This window comes from Vigna umbellata, chromosome 4, assembly GCF_029865625.1.
Source record: "Vigna umbellata cultivar VRB3 chromosome 4, Vumbellata_1.0, whole genome shotgun sequence".
NCBI lineage: Eukaryota > Viridiplantae > Streptophyta > Magnoliopsida > Fabales > Fabaceae > Vigna > Vigna umbellata.
The window spans coordinates 10,746,617-10,770,176 of record NC_142168.1 but is presented as its reverse complement, the minus strand read 5'-3'; the positions used below and the strand labels follow the sequence as shown (position 1 = coordinate 10,770,176).

The window sequence follows — 23,560 nt, the reverse complement described above, 5'->3', positions numbered from 1 at the left end:
AACTTATAACTTTAGTTTATGTAACTTTAATATATTTTCTTTTACGACATTACTGGCTTTTACAAATAATAATTTACATTGGTGTTTGAATTTTGGATGAGAACATTTTATTGAATGAATGTTGACATATATATTAATTACAGCTACATGAAATTTCTCCCAAACACAGTTTTGTGTTAATTAACACGCCACCTATTACCCATCATCACTCATTAATCAATACATTACGTGATTCTCTAATTTGTTCAAAATTGAAACTCTTGTAAAATTTCAAAAAGTATTTTAAATTCTACGGACAAACGTCATTAGTGACACATTGCGAGACAAGCATAAAAGTCACAAATGAGTTCATTTTAAAGTTAAAGTAAATAACAAAACAATATTATAGAAACCATTAGAAAGATTATTATTCTAATTCCAGAAAAACAGTTGACCATGTCTCTTCAAACCCACTAACTTTGACTAGTACGAGATACATCAGTTGCTTGTATGCATTTTAATAACCATATATAAAGCAAAAGCATCATACATACAAACAACAACACCAAACATTTCGTTCCTACACTTGATTCGAGTCTTCCCAATTGTTCTGTTGTTTCTACCTATTGATTCACCAAAATGGGCATCCCTCACTTTCTTTGTTTACCATGTCCAATTCAAGGACATGTGAACCCCCTAATGCAGTTTTCTCTTCTTTTGGCCAAACATGGTTGCAAGGTCACTTTTGTCCACACAGAGTTCAGCCACAGACGAGCCAATACAGCAGGTGGTGACAACATGGAGGAGGCACTGGTAGAGGTGGTGACTCTCCCTGATGGTTTGGACCCTCAGGATGACAGAAACGATGTGGCCAAACTTCTTTTTTCAATGAAAAGCTCCATGCCTGCTCTGCTTCCAAAGCTCATACAAGACATTGATGCCTCCGATGTTGAGAACAAGATAACATGTATAATTGTTACCATACATATGGGTTGGGCTTTGGAAGTAGGAAATAAAATGGGAATCAAAGGGGCTCTTCTCAGTCCACCATCTGCAACTTCCTTGGCTTTTGCTGCCTGCATCCCAAACCTTATTCAAGATGGCATTATTGATTCTCATGGTACTTATTCCCTTCCTTTGAATTTTTATGGTTTAATAAGTTTTTGGTTACGATGGTTTTTCTTAAATAATTCTTTCACTTATTTTTTTTAGTTGAGTTCTTGAAAAATTGAAACAATTAAGTAGTTATGGTTAGTTCTGACAACAGATCAGGTAGAACATGGATAATGTTTACTTACAACTCGACCACAAAGTTAAAATCTGACTATCAACTCGCGCTACCCGTGCGCGACCGCTTAAAAAATACATGTGGGTATTTTAAAACCCGCGGACACACGCTAATGTTCACAAATATTTTAAAAAATATATTTCATACATTTTTAAAATAAAATTTTAATAAAATTACAAAAAAGTATAATATAAATAAAATTAAATATAAATTAAAATTTAATTTATTAAATTCAACCTAATAAAATATAAATTAATTTTATTTTTAATTAAATTTATTTTTAAAACTATAAGTTAAATTATTATTATTTTTTGTGGATAAGAAGTAGCTGCATATGAGATACTACAATACTCGCATATGATCCGTTTAGAAGCAGATACTAAAATACCCGCTACAAGTTACTTGGGTAATAATTATCCTAACTATCTGTTGTATATTTTATCCGCAGATACTTGTAGGCACAGATTTTTTTGGCATCTGTACTCCATACGAACACCGTTAAATAGGGTGTCACATGTTGGTTTGTAGTTTTTTTGAAGTTTTTAAATATTTCTTTAATTATTTTAATTTTAATTTTAATTTTTTAAAAATAAAAAAAAGTGACATGTATCAAGCTGACTTTGTGTCATGTGACAATGACAGTGTGAAGTGACATTGATAGTGTCACATGTCATTATAAGACAACGTGTCATTGTATTAATCTCAATTTGTTTCTCGTATTTTTATTGTGTCAATTTAGTTCTTATATTTTATTAATAATTAAACAATTTTATCTTTCCTCAAATTGAAAAAAAATTAATTTGTATATAAATATTTATAAATATTTTTATTAAAATTGGTATTTTTATTAAATATTTTTAACAAGATTAAATTTATTTATATTTATATTTAATTAATTATATAAATGTTAATTATATTTTTTAAAAAACCAGTTACATTATTTTCATGTAGTTTTCTCTAATTTTTATTTTAAAAAAATTAATTTCCATGTCATTAATTTGTTTATTGATGTAAAAATGAAATTCTATGTTGAAATTTCAATTTTTCAAATAAAAATTTAAAGAAAATTTTCGTAAGAACAGTAATTAAAGATACTTCCTTTCCATGATCTAGTTTTCTATTTTAAGAAAATGAAATTGCATGTTATTAATTAACATTTATATAAGTAACTAAATATAAATTTAAATAAACTTAATCTTGTTAAAAATATTAAATAAAAATATCAATTTTAATAAAACTATTTGTAAAGATTTATATAAAAATTAAATTTTGTTTCAATTTCAAGGAATTAGGAATAAATTAAGAAAAAATAAAGATACATTAACCAAAAAGGGACAAAATAAAAATATAGAAACCAAATTGAGATAATGACATGTAAAACTATTAATGTCAGAACATTCTGTTATTGTCACGTTACACAATATGAGCTTGACATGTGATAATTTTTTATTTCAATTTTTATAAAAAAAGTAAAAATAAAATAATTAAAAAGTTCAAAAAAGTCACGTCTGAGGTCTGACGTCTATCTCTTAATTGTGTTAGTATGAAATTAACAATTACCTAATTTTTTCAATTTTTTAAAAATAAAACTCAATTAAAACAAAAGAATAAGAATAAGTGACTGAACGATTTGAGAAAAGTAATCAGAAAGGATTTCTGAGTGATTAAATCAATTTTTAATTATGTATTGTAATTGCTTCTCCCATGTGTTAAATATTTGAATTAACCTCGCCGAAGAGTTATCATACCAGTATTCAAAATGTAACTTTTTATTGACTTTGTCAATTACGGATATGTGCTGGTTATTCATGAGTATGGTGTTAAGTACAAATCTAGAGTGTGCTACTATGTCAGAGATTTAGAATCAAATCACAGAATTAAACTTTAAGAGTTAGTTTAATATTTGACGTTTACTCGGTTGATTATAATTGCAAGTAAAACCCAAAAGAGTTTTTAAGATTTGGTTTTGGCATTACAGGACTTCCCACCGAAAACCAAGAAATTCAACTCTCTTCGAATATGCCCATGATGGACACTGCATACTTTCCATGGCGTGGCTTTAATAAGATCTTCTTTGAGCATTTTATGCAAGAGATGCAAACTTTGAAGTTAGGAGAGTGGTGGCTTTGCAACACTACCTATGATCTTGAACCGGCAGCATTTTCCATATCACCGAAGTTCCTACCAATTGGGCCATTGACGGAAAACAGCAACAGAAGTTCATTCTGGGAAGAAGACAGAGCCTGTTTGGAGTGGTTAGATGAGCAACCACCTCAGTCTGTTGTGTATGTTTCCTTTGGCAGTTTAGCAGTAATTGAACCCAACCAGTTTAAAGAATTAGCTCTTGCACTCGATCTCTTTCACAGACCTTTTATTTGGGTCGTGCGTCCCAGTAATGACAAGAAGTATTAAACTGAGGCCCAAAGTGATGTGCACTGTGATGAAGCTCAATATTGGGCGGCCCATGGCAGGATTAAAGCCATCAGATGAATGGCTACTGCAGACGTGGCCAGCGCTTCTTCACAAGTCAGGAGAGAGAATGGAGAGCTTCCAGAGAGTTCCGTCTCAGAGAGTGGCGATCCCACGGTGGTCCGGCAGCCTTAGAGGCTTCAGATGGCAGTGGTGCAGGAGGAGAAAATGATCAGGGCAAAGAGACAAGTAAGTAAAACATATCCTTTCTTGATTCCCATTTCTTTCTGTGTATCAAAGTGTTATTACTTTTCATTGATTGTAAAACAGAATACAGAATAATCAGAAAACAGAAAACAGAAAACAGAGCTCTATATATAGAGCTCTGATGAACAGAAAACAATAAAGACCTAAAACAGAAAATATTAAACAAAGCCCCAAAATGAACTTCGGTTCATTTTGTATTTATGAATCTAATAACTGATTCTTAATAGCCTCCCCTCAAGCTGGATGATGGATATTCATCATTCCAAGCTTGGGAATAATAGATTTGAACCTAGTCCGGTGAGGAAATTTAGTAAATACATCTGCAAGTTGCCCTTCTGATCGAATGGGAAGTAAATGTAGGAGCTTGGCTTGTATTTTCTCACGAACAACGTGACAATCCAACTCTATGTGCTTGGTTCGCTCATGATAGCTTTGATTGTGAGCAATATGCCTTGCTGAGTTGTTATCACAATAGAGGACAGCAGTAGCTGTTGGCTCAATGTGCAAATCTTGAAGAAGATAGTGTAACCACTGCATCTCACACACTGTAGCTGCAAGAGCCCTGTATTCAGCCTCCGTGGAAGACCTTGACACCGTACTCTGTTTCTTTGACCTCCATGAGATAAGAGAGTTGCCTAAGAAAATGCAGTATCCAGTAGTAGACCTTCTTGTATTAGGACATGTGGCCCAATCTGAATCACTGAATCCCTTTATCTGAGGATTAGAATCAGCAGCAAAGAAAAGTCCTTCAGCTGGACTTGATTTGACATACCTAAGTACGTGTTGTAAGGCTTGATAGTGGTGCTTAGTTGGTTCCTGCATGAACTGACTTAAAAGATTGACAGTGAAGCATAAATCAGGCCTAGTGTTAGTAAGATAGAATAATTTTCCTATTAATTTCCTATAATCACTAGGGTTCTCCATATAATCCTCCTTTTTGTACAGACTGCTAGTATTGCTCAAATAAGGTGTAGAACTAGGTTTACTCCCTAGCATTCCTGTTTCTTCTAGGATATCCAAGGCATATTTCCTTTGGCACAAGTGTATCCCTTTCTTCGATCTAGCCACTTCAAATCCAAGGAAATACTTGAGTTCTCCTAAATCTTTAATCTGAAATTGATTATCCAAAAGAGTTTTCATGAGATTGATTTCTTTCATTGAATTCCCTGTCAAGACAATGTCATCAACATATATAAGTAAGGCTGTGAAATCCGAAAGGGTTCTTTTAACAAATAGGGAATGGTCGGATTTAGATTGGGTATATCCTGAAGAAATAAGAAATGATGAAAGCTTGTCAAACCACTGTCTGCTAGCTTGTTTCAGCCCATATAAGGATTTGGTTAGTTTACAGACCAGCCCTTTATTGTCAACATTTAATCCTGGAGGAAGATCCATATAAACATCTTCATTCAAATCTCCATGAAGGAAGGCATTGTCCACATCAAGTTGATGTAGGAACCAGCCTTTAGAGGCTGCAAGGGCCAACAACAGTCTAACAGAGGTGAGTTTAGCAACTGGGGAAAAAGTATCCAAAAAATCTATTCCCTCTTGTTGAGTGTAGCCTTTGGCTACCAATCTGGCTTTATATCTCTCAACTGTGCCATCAGCCTTATGTTTCACCTTATAGACCCATCTGCATCCGATAGATCTCTTTCCTGGAGGAAGTTGGGTCAAATACCAGGTTTTATTCATCTGTAGAGCATGTATTTCTTTCCTCATAGCATCAACCCATTCAGGGCTGTTCTTAGCTTCTTCATAGGAATTGGGCTCTTTATTCACAGTCACAGCAAGAGTGTATTTCAAATGCTTATTTGAAAGAGATTTATAAGACAGAAAATTTTTAATGGGATAGGGAGTAATCAAACCATTTTTGGCACACAGTTGAGTTGATGGAGAGTGATCACTTTGTTGTATGTAATCTTTTAAGTATTCTGGAGTCCTTCTCATTCTGCTGGATTTCCTCTGTGCATTCTCAAGTTCTTGGTCTATAGGATTGTCATTATCGGTGGCAGCTTCCTCTTCAGTAGATCTCTCATTCTCAGTAGAACTTTGTTCATGGCTACAAGTAATGTCACCAAGAAAAAATATGTCTCTTTTATCTTTATCATGATTACTGCTTCCTGCTTGTTTGTTTTTATATGGGAAAATATTTTCATAGAAGATAACATTCCTACTTATGAATATTTCTCTACTATTAATGTCAAGGACTATATATCCTTTTATCCCACTCTTGTATCCTAGAAAAATACCCTTTCTAGCTCTAGGATCAAGCTTACTTCTGTTACCTTCTAAGGTAGATGCAAAACATAGGCAACCAAAAATCTTTAAGTCAAGATAGGTGGGTGATTTACCCTGTAAGAGTTCGTAAGGGGTTTTGTCTTTAATGATAGGAGAGGGAAGTCTATTGATCAGATAAACAGCTTGGGATAGAGCATAGGACCAATATATGTGAGGGATATTAGATTGGAAGATCAAGCTGCGGGTTACATTCAATATATGTTGGTGTTTCCTCTCCACAACAGAATTTTGTTGTGGAGTCTCAACACAACTTCTTTGATGTTCAATTCCATACGAATTATAGACACTAGAGCAATTAAATTCAGGTCCATTATCGGTTCTTATCACTTTAATAGCCTTATTATGTTGTGTCTTAACCTTAGCAATAAAGCTCTGCAGCAGCTCTCTAGTTTGGCCCTTATTATGCATAAGAAAAATCCAAGTATGCCTACTGTAGTCATCAACAACAGTTAAAAAAATATCTATGACCATGTACAGAGGGGGTAGATATGGGACCCCAAATGTCACAGTGAATCATGTCAAAACAGTCATCAGATAAAGAAGTGCTTTTAGGAAAAGGCAATTTGTGCTGTTTGGCAAAGTGACAGATATCACAAGCGTCATTATTACTAGCAGTCTGAATATAAGGGAAAACTTTACACATCTTATCAAGAGTTTTATGTCCAGGATGACCAAGTCTAAAGTGCCAAATATTTACATTGTCATGTTCATACGAAAAAGCAAAACTAGGAGCTAAATTCCTTCCAAAAGATTGTAAATGGTAGAGTCCCTTGCACACACTAGCATACCCAATCATCTTCAATGTTGAGTTGTCCTGAATTTCACACATCTTAGAAGAGAAAGTTAGTGTACAATTTATATCCCTAGTAAGACTTTGAACAGATATGAGATTAAAGGTGAATTCTGGTATATATAAAACGTTAAAAATCACAAATTCTTTAGAGAAATGTATGGTTCCAGCATAGTGAGCAGTGACAATAGAACTATTGGGTAATTTCACTGATATAGGATTGATTTTATAGAAAGTTGTAAACTGGTTTTTATCATGGGTTACATGATTTGTTGCCCCTGTGTCTATGATCCATGAAAATATACCTGGTGCATTTTCTGTGTTGTCTTTCTGGATTTGACTGATGCTGTGAGATGGGGTGTCAACTTTCTCCAGCATTTGCAGTATCTTTTGCATCTGTTCATGAGTGAAAGAATTTTGAGTGATATTTTGCTGACCTGTCTGCACTCCAGTAGATGTTGAACAGACATTAGCTGCCCCCCATTCACTCTGTCCAGTGCTGTTTTCACTACTGTTGTCATTCTTTTTGTACCAAGGTGGGTATCCATGCTTGGAATAACACTCATCAATGGTGTGGTTCATCTTATGACAGTAGGAACACTGTTTTCCGTAGTTGGGGTTTCTCCCTCTCCCTCTTCCTTGATTTCTGGGAGGATTTCCACGTCCATAAGTCTTCCAACCTTGATTGTTCTTCCATTGATTTTGCTTTTCAGTGGTACTAGCAAGAACCTTGCTGTCATTCTGATTAGAATCATTTTTCCCTTGTCTTTCTTGTTGTATGATGAGGGAAAACACACGATTAATGTTGGGTAGAGGCTCCATAAGCAATATCTAGGTTTTAACAGTATCATAGCATTCATTTAGGCCCTTTAGGAAACATATGACATGCTCCATGTCCCTGTATTTCTGTGATGCTTTGGACAGATCACATTTGCATGGAATTTTGCAACTGCAAATGGGAATAGGTCTTAGAAATTCAAGTTCTTCCCACAAGATTTTCAAATCTGTAAAATACTGGGTCACAGTCCTTTCACCTTGCTTGATGGAGTGAATTTCTTGGAGTAAGTCTGAGAATTTGAAGTGATCTCCTTTAGAAAATCTTTCCTTCAATTCTTCCCACAATTCTTGTGCATTCTCTACGTATATCACACTCTCAGCTATTTGAGGTGATAGGGTTTTAATGATCCAAGATAGCACCATCATGTTGTTTCTTTCCCAAGAATCAAACAAACTGTCACTTCTTTTGGGTCTTGTGATGCCTCCATCTATGAATTTTAGTTTGTTCTTGGATAAGAGAGCCCTTCTCATGTTTCTACTCCAAGAAGTATAGTTGGTTTCATTCAAGACCTGAGATATGAGGGAGGTGCCTGGGTTCTCCCCTGGGTGTAAGTAGTAGGGGCTGACTGGGTTATTGGTCTGGTCCAGTTTTTCCATAGTTAGCAAGAAAATTTCAAAGAACCAAAGAAAGATCAAGAAGAAGAAGAAAGTGCAGCGGAATCAGTGGCAGAACAGGTCCAAGACCTGCTCTGGTACCATATTAAACTGAGGCCCAAAGTGATGTGCACTGTGATGAAGCCCAATATTGGGCGGCCCATGGCAGGATTAAAGCCATCAGATGAATGGCTACTGCAGACGTGGCCAGCGCTTCTTCACAAGTCAGGAGAGAGAACGGAGAGCTTCCAGAGAGTTCCGTCTCAGAGAGTGGCGATCCCACGGTGGTCCGGCAGCCTTAGAGGCTTCAGATGGCAGTGGTGTAGGAGGAGAAAATGATCAGGGCAAAGAGACAAGTAAGTAAAACATATCCTTTCTTGATTCCCATTTCTTTCTGTGTATCAAAGTGTTATTACTTTTCATAGATTGTAAAACAGAATACAGAATAATCAAAAAACAGAAAACAGAGCTCTATATATAGAGCTCTGATGAACAGAAAACAATAAAGACCTAAAACAGAAAACATTAAACAAAGCCCCAAAATGAACTTCGGTTCATTTTGTATTTATGAATCTAATAACTGATTCTTAATAAGAAGGAAAACGTTAATACATACCCTCATGATTTCCATGGAAGTAAAGGTAAAATAGTTGGTTGGGCACCTCAGAAGAAGATACTGAACCACCCTTCATTGGCTTGCTTCATTAGTCACTGCGGTTGGAATTCTACTCTGGAAGGTATATGTGCTGGTGTACCTTTCTTGTGTTGGCCATGTACAACTGATCAATTTCTGAACAAGTCTTATATTTGTGATGTGTGGAAGATTGGAGTTGGTTTAGAAAAGAATGAAAGTGGAATAGTTTCAAGGGAAGAGATTAAGAAGAAGGTGGATCAACTTCTGGTTGATGAAGACATTAAAGGAAGGTCTTTGAAATTGAAGGAGATGACTATAAATAACATACAAGAAGGTGGACAGTCATCAAAGAATCTCAACTTCTTTATGGATTGGGCAAAGTAGGGATGCTTCCTTTGTATAACAATTCTTTTTCTCTCACTGAAAAAGAACATGTATTTTTCTGTTGTTAACGTTATTAATACTGTGTTTGAAGTAATCCGATTTTGTTATTCAAAGATTAATAGTTTTATTTGTGAAAAAAATATTTATGTTTTAAAAGATAATATATATAAGTTGTTTGAAGAATATGTTTAATTAAATTTAAATGAGTCAAATACTACACGTTTTAAAGATTTCTCTCCAATGCAACTTATTTCTTTTAAGAATGATGAGCTAGTTATTAATGCATTTGAGGTAAGTTTTTGTCTATTTTTTATTTCTTACTTATCAATGACATACTAAGTATTTCTCATAAACACGTGATTATTTAAGTCAACATATTAATAACAGTGAAAAGTCTGAATTAAATCTTTATTTAGTTGAAGAGAATCTTGATCCAATTTTTTTTATTAATTAGATATATTGAGTAATTGAAGAAATCTTGGAGATTCTTATTCAAGCATATCCAAGATGACTTGTGACGTATTTAAACATATCCAAGATGACTTGTGACATATTTAGCATTCCAATCATTATCAATGCTAGTCACTCTGCCTTTAATCTTGGTTCTTGGGTGCTAACCAAATACCTTTCTTCCCTTGTGTCAAAGAATGTTGAGGCACTAAGGGCGATATATCCATATTGTTAATAATTTTTTCTTTAATGTTAGCTTTTTGTAATCCTTCATCAGTTAATAAAATAGTGTAAATTTTATTTATGAATTTTGATTTATGGTTTTAATTTGATTTTAGTCTAAAATAATGATCATTTCAATTTATCTTTAGTATAAAATAATGATCTAATCAGCATTATCAAGCAATGTCATTAAAATAAATAAAGAAAAAAAATACATGCATGTTGAACAAGTATGTAAATGTAATCAAGAACCATAAATAAGATAGACCACCAAGAAGCATAAAAACTTTTTGTTTTAACACTTAAAGCCTCTGGTCGTAATTGATTATTAGGTTTTTCTCGATTTACACTTTATATAATTGATTATCAGCAAACCGTAATCAATTAGTAGAGAGTTTTTCTCCATTTGTACTTCATGTAATCGATTATATACATGATGTAATCGATTAGGACTGAAGTCGTGCTCTCTTGCACGATTTTGTCATAATATAATCGATTATAAGGTCTGATAATCAATTATCAAAGCCTGAAACCATTAGGAAGGTGCACGACTTCACTTTTTTTCATATGTTAGAGGCGAAGTCGTGCAGGATGTACACAAATTCTTCATATAAAGTCATCTAGACTCTTCACGACTTATCTATTTCTGTAAAAAAAGAAATGCCTATATCCATAAATTCCAAACAATTTTTTCTACTTCGGTAAAAATATCCGCATACATAATATAAAAGTTTGTCAAATTAAGAGCAACCTTGTCAACTATTAACTTATAACTAGTTTATGTAGTTTTAATATATTTTCTTTGACGACATTGGTCACGTTTACAAATAATAATTTACTCTGGTGTTTGGATTTTGAGTACATCTTGTTGAATGAATGTTGACATATTAATCACAGCTACATGAAATTTCTCCCGAACACAGTTTTGTGTCAACACGCCACCTATTACTCATCATTAATCAATACATTACGTGATTCTCTAACTTGTTCCAAAAATTAAAACTCTTGTAAACTTTCAAAAAGTGTTTTAAATTCTAAGGACAAAACGTCATAAGTGACACATTGCGAGACAAGCATAAAAGTCACAAAGAGTTCATTTTAAAGTTAAAGTAAATAACAAAACAATAATATAGAAACCATTAGAAAGATTATTATTCCAATTCCAGAAAAACAGTTGACCATGTCTCTTCAAACCCACCAACTTTGACTAGTACGAGATACATCAGTTGCTTGTATGCATTTTAATAACCATATATAAAGCAAAAGCATCATACATACAAACAACAACACCAAACATTTCGTTCCTACACTTGATTCGAGTCTTCCCAATTGTTCTGTTGTTTCTACCTATTGATTCACCAAAATGGGCATCCCTCACTTTCTTTGTTTACCATTTCCAGTTCAAGGACATGTGAACCCCCTCATGCAGTTTTCTCTTCTTTTGGCCAAACATGGTTGCAAGGTCACTTTTGTCCACACAGAGTTCAGCCACAGACGAGCCAATACAGCAGGTGGTGACAACATGGAGGAGGCACTGGTAGAGATGGTGACTCTCCCTGATGGTTTGGACCCTCAAGATGACAGAAGCGATGTGGCCAAACTTCTTTTCTCAATGAAAAGCACCATGCCTGCTCTGCTTCCAAAGCTCATACAAGACATTGATGCCTCCGATGTTGAGAACAAGATAACATGTATAATTGTTACCATCAATATGGGTTGGGCTTTGGAAGTAGGAAATAAAATGGGAATCAAAGGGGCTCTTCTCAGTCCACCATCTGCAACTTCCTTGGCTTCTGTTGCCTGCATCCCAAACCTGATTGAAGATGGCATTATTGATTCTCAAGGTACATATTCCCTTCCTTTGAATTTTTAATTATGTATTGTAATTGCTTCTCCCAAGTCTTAAATATCTAAATTAACCTCGCCGATGATTTATCATACCACTATTCAAAATGTAACTTTTTATTGACTTTGTCAATTGCGGATTTGTGCTGGTTATTCATGAGTTTGGTGTTAAGTACGAATCTAGAGTGTGCTACTATGTCAGAGATTTAGAATCAAATCACAGAATTAAACTTTAAGAGTTAGTTTAATATTTGACGTTTACTCGGTTGATTATAATTGCAAGTAAAACCCAAAAGAGTTTTTAAGATTTGGTTTTGGCATTACAGGACTTCCCACCAAAAACCAAGAAATTCAACTCTCTTCGAATATGCCCACGATGGACACTGCATACCTTCCATGGCGTGGCTTTAATAAGATCTTCTTTGAGCATCTTATGCAAGAGATGCAGACTTTGAAGGTAGGAGAGTGGTGGCTTTGCAACACTACCTATGATCTTGAGCCGGGAGCATTTTCCATATCACCAAAGTTCCTACCAATTGGGCCATTGATGGAAAACAGCAACAGAAGTTCATTCTGGGAAGAAGACAGAGCCTGTTTGGAGTGGTTAGATGAGCAACCACCTCATTCTGTTGTTTATGTTTCCTTTGGCAGTTTAGCAGTGATGGATCCGAACCAGTTTAAAGAATTAGCTCTTGCACTCGATCTCCTTCACAGGCCTTTTATTTGGGTCGTGCGTCCCAGTAATGACAAGAAGGAAAACGTTAATGCATACCCTCATGATTTCCATGGAAGCAAAGGTAAAATAGTTGGTTGGGCCCCTCAGAAGAAGATACTGAACCACCCTTCATTGGCTTGCTTCATTAGTCACTGTGGTTGGAATTCTACTCTGGAAGGTATATGTGCTGGTGTACCTTTCTTGTGCTGGCCATGTGCAACTGATCAATTTCTGAACAAGTCTTATATTTGTGATGTGTGGAAGATTGGAGTTGGCTTAGAAAAGAATGAAACTGGAATTATTTCAAGGGAAGAGATAAGGAAGAAGGTGGATCAACTTCTGGTTGATGAGGACATTAAAGGAAGGTCTTTGAAATTGAAAGAGATGACCATAAATAACATAGAAGAAGGTGGACAGTCATCAAAGAATCTCAGCTTCTTTATGGATTGGGCAAAGTAGGGATGCTTCCTTTGTATAACAATTCTTTTTCTCCTCACTGAAAAAGAACATGTATTTTTCTTTTGTTAACGTTATTGTAGTTGATATAGTTATCGCACTTGAAGTAGTTGAGATAGTTATCCTAGTTGAACAAAATGATGAATTTGGGTTCTTTAACACTAGTATTGGTACCAAAACAAGTTTAATAGATGAAAATGGAGTATCACATTGCTCATTTGATTAGAAACAAGATGTGCTAAACAAACGCTCAAAAACCTCTAGAACCAATTCTATACTTTATAGCTCAGGAATTTGCAAACTAAGGATTTAAACAAGTTATAATTGACTCAAAAATAGACTCTAAACCTTTACTTTTATCACAAACCTTCTCATTTAGATTGTGAGTTGTTAAAACCCCTAAAGTGGACCAAAACTACATAAAACTCAACCTACACTTCTATCTATTTATCACTTCCCAAATTAACATCAAAATTATGTTTAACTAAGGTTCTAGACAAGTTTAAAATGATATGAAAACATACCTCAAACACTAGTTATCTTTTCAAAGTCCTTTCTCTAGAAATTCACCTATAAAAACCTTAATTTCAACTAAAAACCATTCCGATAATACTCTTCTTTTCCTACTTTCAACTCTACATCAGATTTGTACCTATTTAACTTAAACACAACAACATCCAAAGTTCATACCATTATCACATCAAAAGCATACACCAAAATATTCATCAATAGACAATTATTCACTCATTAATATACATCACTCAACAAACATTTCAATTAATTTCATATTCGACCAAGCATACATTCCACTATCTATCAAACACAAATTCATGCTTCTTATATGAAAATTAAAGTGAATATTGGAATTCCTTACCTGACAAACACAAATTCATGCTTCTTATATGAAAATTAAAGTGAATATTAGAATTCCTTACCTGACAGAAGATTAAACCGTATACAAAAATTCCTATATGTTCCTACTAATCACAGAAACACGATCATGATACACCATTAGGATCACTGATTAGCAGATAATCTTATAGAATACTCAGATGATACATGCAACCATAGATGATACACATGTAAAGGAGAAGAAAACAAACTAAGGAAAAATAGCATAAATCAATTTACTCTTTTGTAAAAACTGATCAGTTAGATTTCAAGATCTCGCCACAATGATCACTCGGACGGTCTTTGATTTTCAAACAGATTTAGAGAACACTAGAAAAGTGGTTTCTAGAGAGATTATGTGTTTTAAAATAATGAAACTCGTTCCTCACACAACTATTTATATTAAAACCTTTTATTATTAGAATAATCAAGTCTCGTAGGAGGTCCTAGTCTGTGGCCTATTGTTCTTTGTTCATAGACGATAAACGGAATAGCCTTGTGTGGTAGCTTGGGGGGCAGCTATTCCACCACTACAAGTGCAAAAACTTGCTTTAGTCTGACATCAATACATATATTCGGATTGATCGAGTATAGAAATCATATATATGTTGAGATTTGATTTGATTTGAAAATGAATTATATTGTATAAAGTTTTATAATTGTATGAATAATTTTTCTTTTATAATATTCGCTAACCCTTCTTATGTTGTTTGTTCGTACTTGTTTTCTCTTTTGCTATGATCACCTTAAATAGTGTGAGTTTATGAAGAATGCCCTTTGAGTTGATCTAGCGTGATGTGAGGGTGAAGCAACAATAGAATTAGGTTTTAGTTTCCTAGGTATAAGTCTTCAATTTTAGAAGTCTTAAGTTTCTTGTTAGTCATTGTAGCACTTATTTTAGTAGTTTTAGACTAGTAAAATGAGATATTATATAAATAATCAATATTGTATTGATGATATACCAAAATTATACGTTTAATATAAGAGTAGTTTATATTGATAAATACAAATATTTAATTCCTAAAATTAAGGTTGGATGAATGATTTATTCAAATAAAAAAATATATACAACCTTTTAAAAAATAAATAGAAATAATAAACTTTTAAATAAAGTTTTACTTGTTTTTTAAATATAATTTATATAATAAAATCTATGTAATTATATCTTTTTATAATATTTTACAGTTAGCAACTGATTATTCGTTAATTCTACTAAACACTTTAATATAACAAATTAGGTTATCACTTACAAATTTATAAACTAAAAGTTTGTCGATTAAGAGCAACCTTGTCAACTATTAACTTATAACTTAGTTTTTGTAGTTTTAATAATATATTTTGTTTTACGACATTGCTGACGTTTACAAATAATACTTTCGTGTTTGAATTTTGCATGAGGACATCTTGTTCAATGAATGTTGACATATTAATCTATGTAATTATATCTTTTACTAACATCATAAGTGACGCATTGCGACACACACGCATAAAAGTATACACAAACGAATTCATTTTAAAATTAAAGTAAATAACAAAACAATATTAATTAAGATTATGAAAAATATTAATTCAAAAGTTTAAATGATTTATATTTGATTTTCATTCTTTTTTCTGAAAATGTTCCTTTTCTCATAACGAAAGAAAATTTTAATTTCAATTTTCTATTTCTCAATTAAATTCAAGAATTTAACTGATATATATTATAAATTTAACCTGGACATTTTTTAATACATAAGTTACATTGTTCTCATAAATTTGTTGACAATATTTTCAATAACATTATTATTTTGATCTCTTCTGCTTAAATATTATTTATTTTACTCTTTCTCTCTCTTGTATAGAAACCATCAGGAAGATTATTATTCTAATTCCAGAAAATCAGTTGACCATGTCTCTTCAAACCCATCAATTTTGAATTGTACGAGATACATCAGTTGCCTCTATGCATTTTAATAACTCTATATAAGGCAAAAGCATCATACACAACACAAACAACAACAACACACATTTCGTTCCTACACTTGATTCGAATCTTCCCAATTGTTCTATTGTTTCTACCTATTGATTCACTAAAATGGGCATCCCTCACTTTCTTTGTTTACCATTACCTATACAAGGACACGTGAACCCCCTCATGCAGTTTTCTCTTCTTTTGGCCAAACATGGTTGCAAGGTCACTTTTGTCCACACAGAGTTCAGCAGCAAACGAGCCAATACTGCTGGTGGTGACAACAAGGAGGAGGCACTGGTAAAGATGGTGACTCTCCCTGATGGTTTGGACCCTCAAGATGACAGAAGCGATGTGGCCAAACTTCTTGTTTCAATGAAAAGCACCATGCCTGCTCTGCTTCCAAAGCTCATACAAGACATTGATGCCTCCGATGTTGAGAACAAGATAACATGTATAATTGTTACCATAAATATGGGTTGGGCTTTGGAAGTAGGAAATGAAATGGGAATCAAAGGGGCTCTTCTCTGTCCAGCATCTGCAACTTCCTTGGCTTCTGCTGCCTGCATCCCAAACCTTATTGAAGATGGCATTATTGATTCTCAAGGTACATATTCCCTTCCTTTGAATTTTTAATTATGTATTGTAATTGCTTCTCCTAAGTCTTAAATATCTAAATTACCTCGCCTAAGAGTTATCATACCACTATTCAAAATGTAACTTTTTATTGACTTTATCAATTGCGGATATGTGCTGGTTATTCATGAGTTTGGTGTTAAGTACGAATCTAGACTGTGCTACTATGTCACAGATTTAGAATCAAATCAAAGAATTAAACTTTAAGAGTTAGTTTAATATTTTCCTTTTACTCGGTTGATTATAATTGCAAGTAAAACCCAAAAGAGTTTTTAAGATTTGGTTTTGGCATTACAGGACTTCCCACCAAAAACCAAGAAATTCAACTCTCTTCGAATATGCCCACGATGGACACTGCATACCTTCCATGGCGTGGCTTTAATAAGATCTTCTTTGAGCATCTTATGCAAGAGATGCAGACTTTGAAGGTAGGAGAGTGGTGGCTTTGCAACACTACCTATGATCTTGAGCCGGGAGCATTTTCCATATCACCAAAGTTCCTACCAATTGGGCCATTGATGGAAAACAGCAACAGAAGTTCATTCTGGGAAGAAGACAGAGCCTGTTTGGAGTGGTTAGATGAGCAACCACCTCAGTCTGTTGTGTATGTTTCCTTTGGCAGTTTAGCAGTGATGGATCCGAACCAGTTTAAAGAATTAGCTCTTGCACTCGATCTCCTTCACAGGCCTTTTATTTGGGTCGTGCGTCCCAGTAATGACAAGAAGGAAAACGTGAATGCATACCCTCATGATTTCCATGGAAGCAAAGGTAAAATAGTTGGTTGGGCCCCTCAGAAGAAGATACTCAACCACCCTTCGTTGGCTTGCTTCATTAGTCACTGTGGTTGGAATTCTACTCTGGAAGGTATATGTGCTGGTGTACCTTTCTTGTGTTGGCCATGTACAACCGATCAATTTCTGAACAAGTCTTATATTTGTGATGTGTGGAAGATTGGAGTTGGTTTAGAAAAGAATGAAAGTGGAATAGTTTCAAGGGAAGAGATTAAGAAGAAGGTGAATCAACTTCTTGTTGATGAAGATATTAAAGGAAGGTCTTTGAAATTGAAGGAGATGACTATAAATAACATACAAGAAGGTGGACAGTCATCAAAGAATCTTAACTTTTTTATGGATTGGGCAAAGTAGGGATGCTTCGTTTGTATAACAGTTCTTTTTCTCCTGACTGGAAAAGAACATGTATTTTTCTGTTGTTAACGTTGTTGTGGTTGATATAGTTATTGTACTTGAAGTAATTAAATTTTGTTATTCAAACATTAATCCTTTTATTTGTAAGAAAAAATTTATAATAAAATATTTATGTTTCAAAGGATAACGTGTACAAGTTGTTTTAAAAGTATGTGAAATTAAATTTAAATGAATAGAATATTTTTAAGATCTAAAGATTTTTCTTCAATGCAACCTACTTTTTTTTTTACCATTGACGAGGTATTGATTGATGTAAGCTTTTAATTCTAAAATTTCTCCTTTGACAAAGCTAGTTTTGTTTTATTTATTTTTTATTTTTTACTTATTAATGGCGTATTAAATTTTTCTCATAATGTCTTAGAAATATGTGATTATTTAAGCCAATATGTTAATGACACTGAAAAGTCGAAATTGAATACTTATTTAGATGAAGAAAATCTTGATCCAACTTTTTTTTATAAGTTGGATGTATTGAATTATTGTAGGAATCGCCGAGATCCTTATCCAAACTTCTCTGAGATGCCTTGTGATGTACTTAACATTTTAATCACTATCATTGCTGGTGAGTTTGCTTTTAGTCTTGGTTCTCGGATGCTAACCAAATATCACTCTTCCATTTCTCCAAAGAATATTGAGGCACTTATTTTAATTCAAAGTTGGTTGCACGGTTTTGAACTAACAGATAACATTATATTAGTACTATGGAATTAATTTAATTATTTATTACTTGGTCTTTCAATATTATTAGTTAACATTATTTTTTTATTATAGATGGAGATAAAGAAGATACTTTGAGAGATGAAAATGTTATGAATTTATCCATTCAAGACTCTAATATTATAGATGAATAAGATACAAGATTGATTTGATGTTACATAGTAATTTGTATTTTTGTAATTTTAGATTGTATTTGAAGTTTAACATGATTTTGAATCGTATTGAAGTTTAAGGTTTAAGATGAATGTGTTGCATTGACTTTTGGGACGAATGATTTATTTATGGGTTAAATATGTTTTTGAACTTTGAATGAAAATTGGAATTAGTCTCTCTTCGAAACTTTGACCCAATTTAGTCCTTCAATTTTAGAAATATATGGATTTAGCACTAGTACAGTTAAAGGAAATGGCACCGGTTATTTTCGCTAATAGGCACCAGTTCCTAAACCGAGGCATATTCAGACGAGGTAAAAAGTGGTAGACTTTATGCCTCAGTTCTGAAACGAGACAAAAAATGGTACGATTCGGTCTCGGTTATTAGAACCGAAATTGTTCCTCTGCCTCTACTGCCTCGGTTAGAGGCTGAACCGAGGTAGTAGGGTCTTTTTTTTCCTTTTTCTTTAGCCAGTTAACAGCACCTTCAACACCTCCAATGAAGTTGATCATGCTCAGATTCAAAACCAGATCAAACCAGACCAAACAAACGTACAAAAGAAGCAAGTAAAACAAATCAAAACAAAATCTCAAATTCAAAAAATCATTCTCAGATTCAATTCAACAAAATGCAAAACTCTACTGATCCAAAACTCTACTGAAACCAAATGCAAAACCCAAAGCAGATACGGTAGAAAAACCCTAATCTGACCACCACCACCACCACCACTATCACCGCCGCCACCATTGACGCACCACCACCGCTTGCCTTGTCCACCATCCCGCTCCCTTCCTCCGCTACTAGCTCCACCAGCAACTTCACTGCCGTGGACACAGATCTGGTTGTTCTGCCGCAGTCCGTCGACGCAGATCTGGTTGTTCTGCCGCAGTCCGTCCACGGATCGCTGCACCGGAGCAACGGAACCAGACCGGGCACCGCACCAGACTCACCAATCAGCGCACCGCTGCTCCTGCGTCCGCTCTGTTCTTCGCCAACAACCTCAGCTTCGCCGATCGCTTCACCGCCACCAGACTCGCCTAGATCTGCCTTCCGTCACCGCTGCGTCGTCGCCACCGAGTCTCGCCGCCGCTGCGTTCTCGGTGCCGCCGTTGCGTCCACCGTCGTCGCACATCGCGGAGGAATATCGCGAGGCGGAGAAGACGCAGAGAAGAGGCAGAGAAGAGAGAAGAGGAGAGGTGCTTTTCGGGGGAAATGAGCAGGGAAGCGTGATTTAAAGCCCAATATGCCTCGGGTGTATGCCAACCGAGGCCGATTTAGAGCCGAATATGCCTCGGGTCCATGCCAACTGAGGCCGTATCTTTGCTACGTGAGGATTATGCCTCGGTTCACTCTGATAACCGAACCAGTATTACTTTTAGACACCGGTTGCTTAACAACCGAGGCATAGAATGCTTTTAAAATTACGAGACTGCCACCGCGTTTTGATATGCTTCGGTTCAGTAAAAACCGAGTCATAATGTACGAGTTAAAAACGTCATTTTTTACTAGTGTAATCTTTTTAACCAAATTTTGTTAAGTTTATTTGACGTGTCAAACACATTTCATGATAGCATTTGAGTTGTTTATAATATTTGACAATTTTTTTCTTCAGTGTTAATAGAGAAACACGTTTGAAACCACAATTAAACTTAACAAAAGTTGATTAAAATGACTAAATTCACGCAGTTCTAAAGATGAAAAAATAAACTAGTTTAAAGTTTCGAAAATAGACTAATTCTAAATTTTACTAAAAGTTAAGAGACAAAAACATATTTAACCCATTATTTATTGTCTAAAATGAGAAAAAACAAATTTTTAGGACTTTTTGAATTTAGATTACATACTAAAAAATGTTAGATTGAAAAAAAAAATTGTAGTTTTATTTAATTAAATTAACCGGTTTAATCCACTATCCCTGGTAGCATGAGCTATAAAAATTAACCAATTCTAACTCTCTGACTGATTTGAACAGTCAGATATTCTTTTGTAAGTGGATCTTTTCTTTCTCGACAACAAGAAGACGTCTTCCAGTAATGTTAAGATCTTACCACCTATCTATAAATTCACACTCCAAATTTCATAACAGAACTGAGAAAAATGTCAACTATGCCACTAAATTATGTTAAATTGGAGACCCTTATATCCACTCTACAAAAGCCTAATAATAATACTATTCCAATAAAATAAACAAATAATATTGATAAAAAAATAGTATGAAGTAGTTCTAAGACTGTCGTTCAATTTATATATAAAATTGACAAAAAAAATTTATTTATAGAAAAAAACATACTTTAAACACATGGATATTTTAATGATTTTTATTTTAAATTTAAAATTAAAATAAAAAAATTAAAATTATTCGACTACTTTTAATCTTAAAACTTAGAATCTATAATATATAAAAGTATATTTGTCAACTAAAATTTAGTACAACTTAAAAAAGTTAAAAAAGTTAACAAACTAATATATATATATATATATATATATATATATATATATATATATATATATTATATTTTGACATTGCTTACGTTTGGTTATTACAAATAATAATTTACTTTGATGATTGAATATTGGACGAGGACATTTTGTTTTTATGCTGAATGGATGATGACATATTACAGCTACATGAAATCTCTCCCAGACACAGTTTTGTGTTTCAACACGCTAACTATTATCATGACGACTGTGAGGAGTGTCGTGTTCCTCGTTAGTAAATAAATTAGGTGAATTCTGTGACGCGTTCAAAAATTTAGATATCAGGTAAAATTTAAAAAGAAATTTAATTTATATGGGCAAATGTCAATAAGTGATGCATTGCGAGAGTCCATGCTAGTTTTAAAAAGATTTCCACTCTCCAATTAAATAATGCTAGTTTTATCGAATCTATACCATACAAAACAAAACAGAGATATTAGTATATACATTTGCAAGAGAAACATATTCATTTAAGCATGCAAGAATTGCGTTGCTATGCTGCCTTCATCATTATTCCATGCCTATAATTTCTCTGGTTGGTTTATCAATCATCACTTTCACTTAACTATGATTCTAGGACTTAGATCAAATTATTAAACTGCATTTGATTCTATACAAAGGTTGCTCATGATGTTCTTAGAAACTTTACTGACTCTTGTAGACATAGGTCTGAAAGTGAAGAGAAAGCTTACAAGTTGATGCATTGTAGATTGGGTAATGATATGTTAATACATTTTTTTTTACAATATTTTAACATGATATATGTGTAATTTTTTATTGAATTTAAAGTACACTGTTCTCAATCATTCAAGCATTGTGTGGTCATGGTTAATAATTTATACATTTAATATGAAAATATTCTTACTCTCCAATCAAATACTGCTATTCTTATCACATCTATACCATACGAACAAACAGAAAGATTGGTATATAAATTTTCAAGACAAACATATTCATTAAAGCATACAAAAAATTTTTTTATTGCTACATTTGATGCATCATTCCATGTCTATAACTTCTGTGGTTGGTTTATCAATCATCACCTTTACTTAATTATGAATATAACCGAACGGTTTATTTAATAGATATGACTTTGACATGAGCCGAACACAGCTTAAGGATAGAACACTCTAATTAAACCAAATACTTAATATAAGACTGAACCATATTTAACTATCCTCGAACGAACGGTATTTCAATATCCTCAAAGTAATAACGAACGATATTCTACTATACTCAAAACAAGAACGAACGCTATTTCACTATCTGACAAAACCAAACACTTAGAGCTTATATCGAACACTTATAACTACTGATCCTTGGTGTAAGACCGAACGGTATTTTACTTATTTTACAAAACCGAACGCCTAGAGCTTCTACTGAACACTTATAATTACTCATACAAACTATTCATCAAACCTAGTACTTTTAAGGAAACCAAACGTTAAGACATTTTAGCTGAAATACCCATAAACTTGTATCTGATCATAAACGAACGTAATTTAAGCCTAGTCTAAGTACGAAGTCTACTAATAATAATATATATGCTATCACAAACTAAAATACATAATCCAATAAGACTGATTATAAAAGTATATAACCATCAACACTTGATATATTAATCACTTCCTATAAAACGAACGACTACAAACTGGTAAGGCCAAAATGCTAACTCTATTGATAGTTTATTCACTAACCATAACCGAACGGTTGAAACCGAATACCCAACTATTCTACGAAATTTTTGCCGAATCCTTATCGACTTATACAGAACCACCAAAATCCAGAAATCATATAAGTCATACGCTCATATACAAATCATCAATCCATTCATTCCATACATACACAAAATCAACACATGCATAATTAAATTTAATAGCTTCCCTTACCTTTTAACAGACTGATCACTCACAATACGAACTTTGCACCATGACCAACACTCAACCTCCCAGATTCAGTGTTTGAGTAAAACAAACCACCCAAAAGACCAGAAACGTGATCAGAACCTTAGAAGAAGAAGAAGATAAACACATGCAACAGAAACTTGGTTTGCATGTGCCACAAACTAGACTTTATTAGAATCAGGAAGACCTACCAGTTCAAACCACTAAACGATCGGTTGAAAGGAGGATCCTTGCCACCAGCAACCTTACGTGCACTCTGATGAATGATCAGATGGAAGAAACCGTGAAGTTCAATGGAGGAAAAGCTAATAATTTTAGAGAGAAGTTAGAGAGAAGGAGGAGAAACTAGTTCAGAAGATTTGGAGGAGAAGATCGCATGCAGAGAATGGAACCAACTTTTGAAATTTTAGCTTATATACTCCCTCAAAAAAATCGATCGTCCACTCTTCTGCCGTCATCT

At 33.8% G+C, this 23,560-nt stretch overlaps 3 protein-coding genes across 3 annotated transcripts; all 3 read left to right on the top strand.

Moving 5' to 3' along the window:
• Positions 1-440: 440 nt before the first annotated feature.
• Positions 441-9,710, top strand: LOC124820960 (UDP-glycosyltransferase 83A1-like). Its single transcript, XM_088113209.1, has 4 exons — positions 441-1,099; positions 3,246-3,672; position 3,824; positions 9,061-9,710. Exons 1-4 carry the CDS (start codon positions 619-621, stop codon positions 9,478-9,480), a joined length of 1,329 nt encoding a protein of 442 aa, XP_087969335.1. The 5' UTR covers positions 441-618; the 3' UTR covers positions 9,481-9,710.
• A 1,693-nt stretch (positions 9,711-11,403) lies between these two features.
• On the top strand, positions 11,404-13,327 carry LOC124820841 (UDP-glycosyltransferase 83A1-like). The gene is made up of 2 exons (XM_047292620.2): positions 11,404-11,996; positions 12,324-13,327. The coding sequence occupies exons 1-2, from the start codon at positions 11,516-11,518 to the stop codon at positions 13,169-13,171; spliced, it is 1,329 nt and encodes a 442-aa protein (XP_047148576.2). The 5' UTR covers positions 11,404-11,515; the 3' UTR covers positions 13,172-13,327.
• Positions 13,328-16,036: 2,709 nt separating this feature from the next.
• LOC124820840 (UDP-glycosyltransferase 83A1-like) lies at positions 16,037-17,964 on the top strand. The gene is made up of 2 exons (XM_047292618.2): positions 16,037-16,614; positions 16,941-17,964. Exons 1-2 carry the CDS (start codon positions 16,134-16,136, stop codon positions 17,786-17,788), a joined length of 1,329 nt encoding a protein of 442 aa, XP_047148574.2. The 5' UTR covers positions 16,037-16,133; the 3' UTR covers positions 17,789-17,964.
• Positions 17,965-23,560: the final 5,596 nt, after the last annotated feature.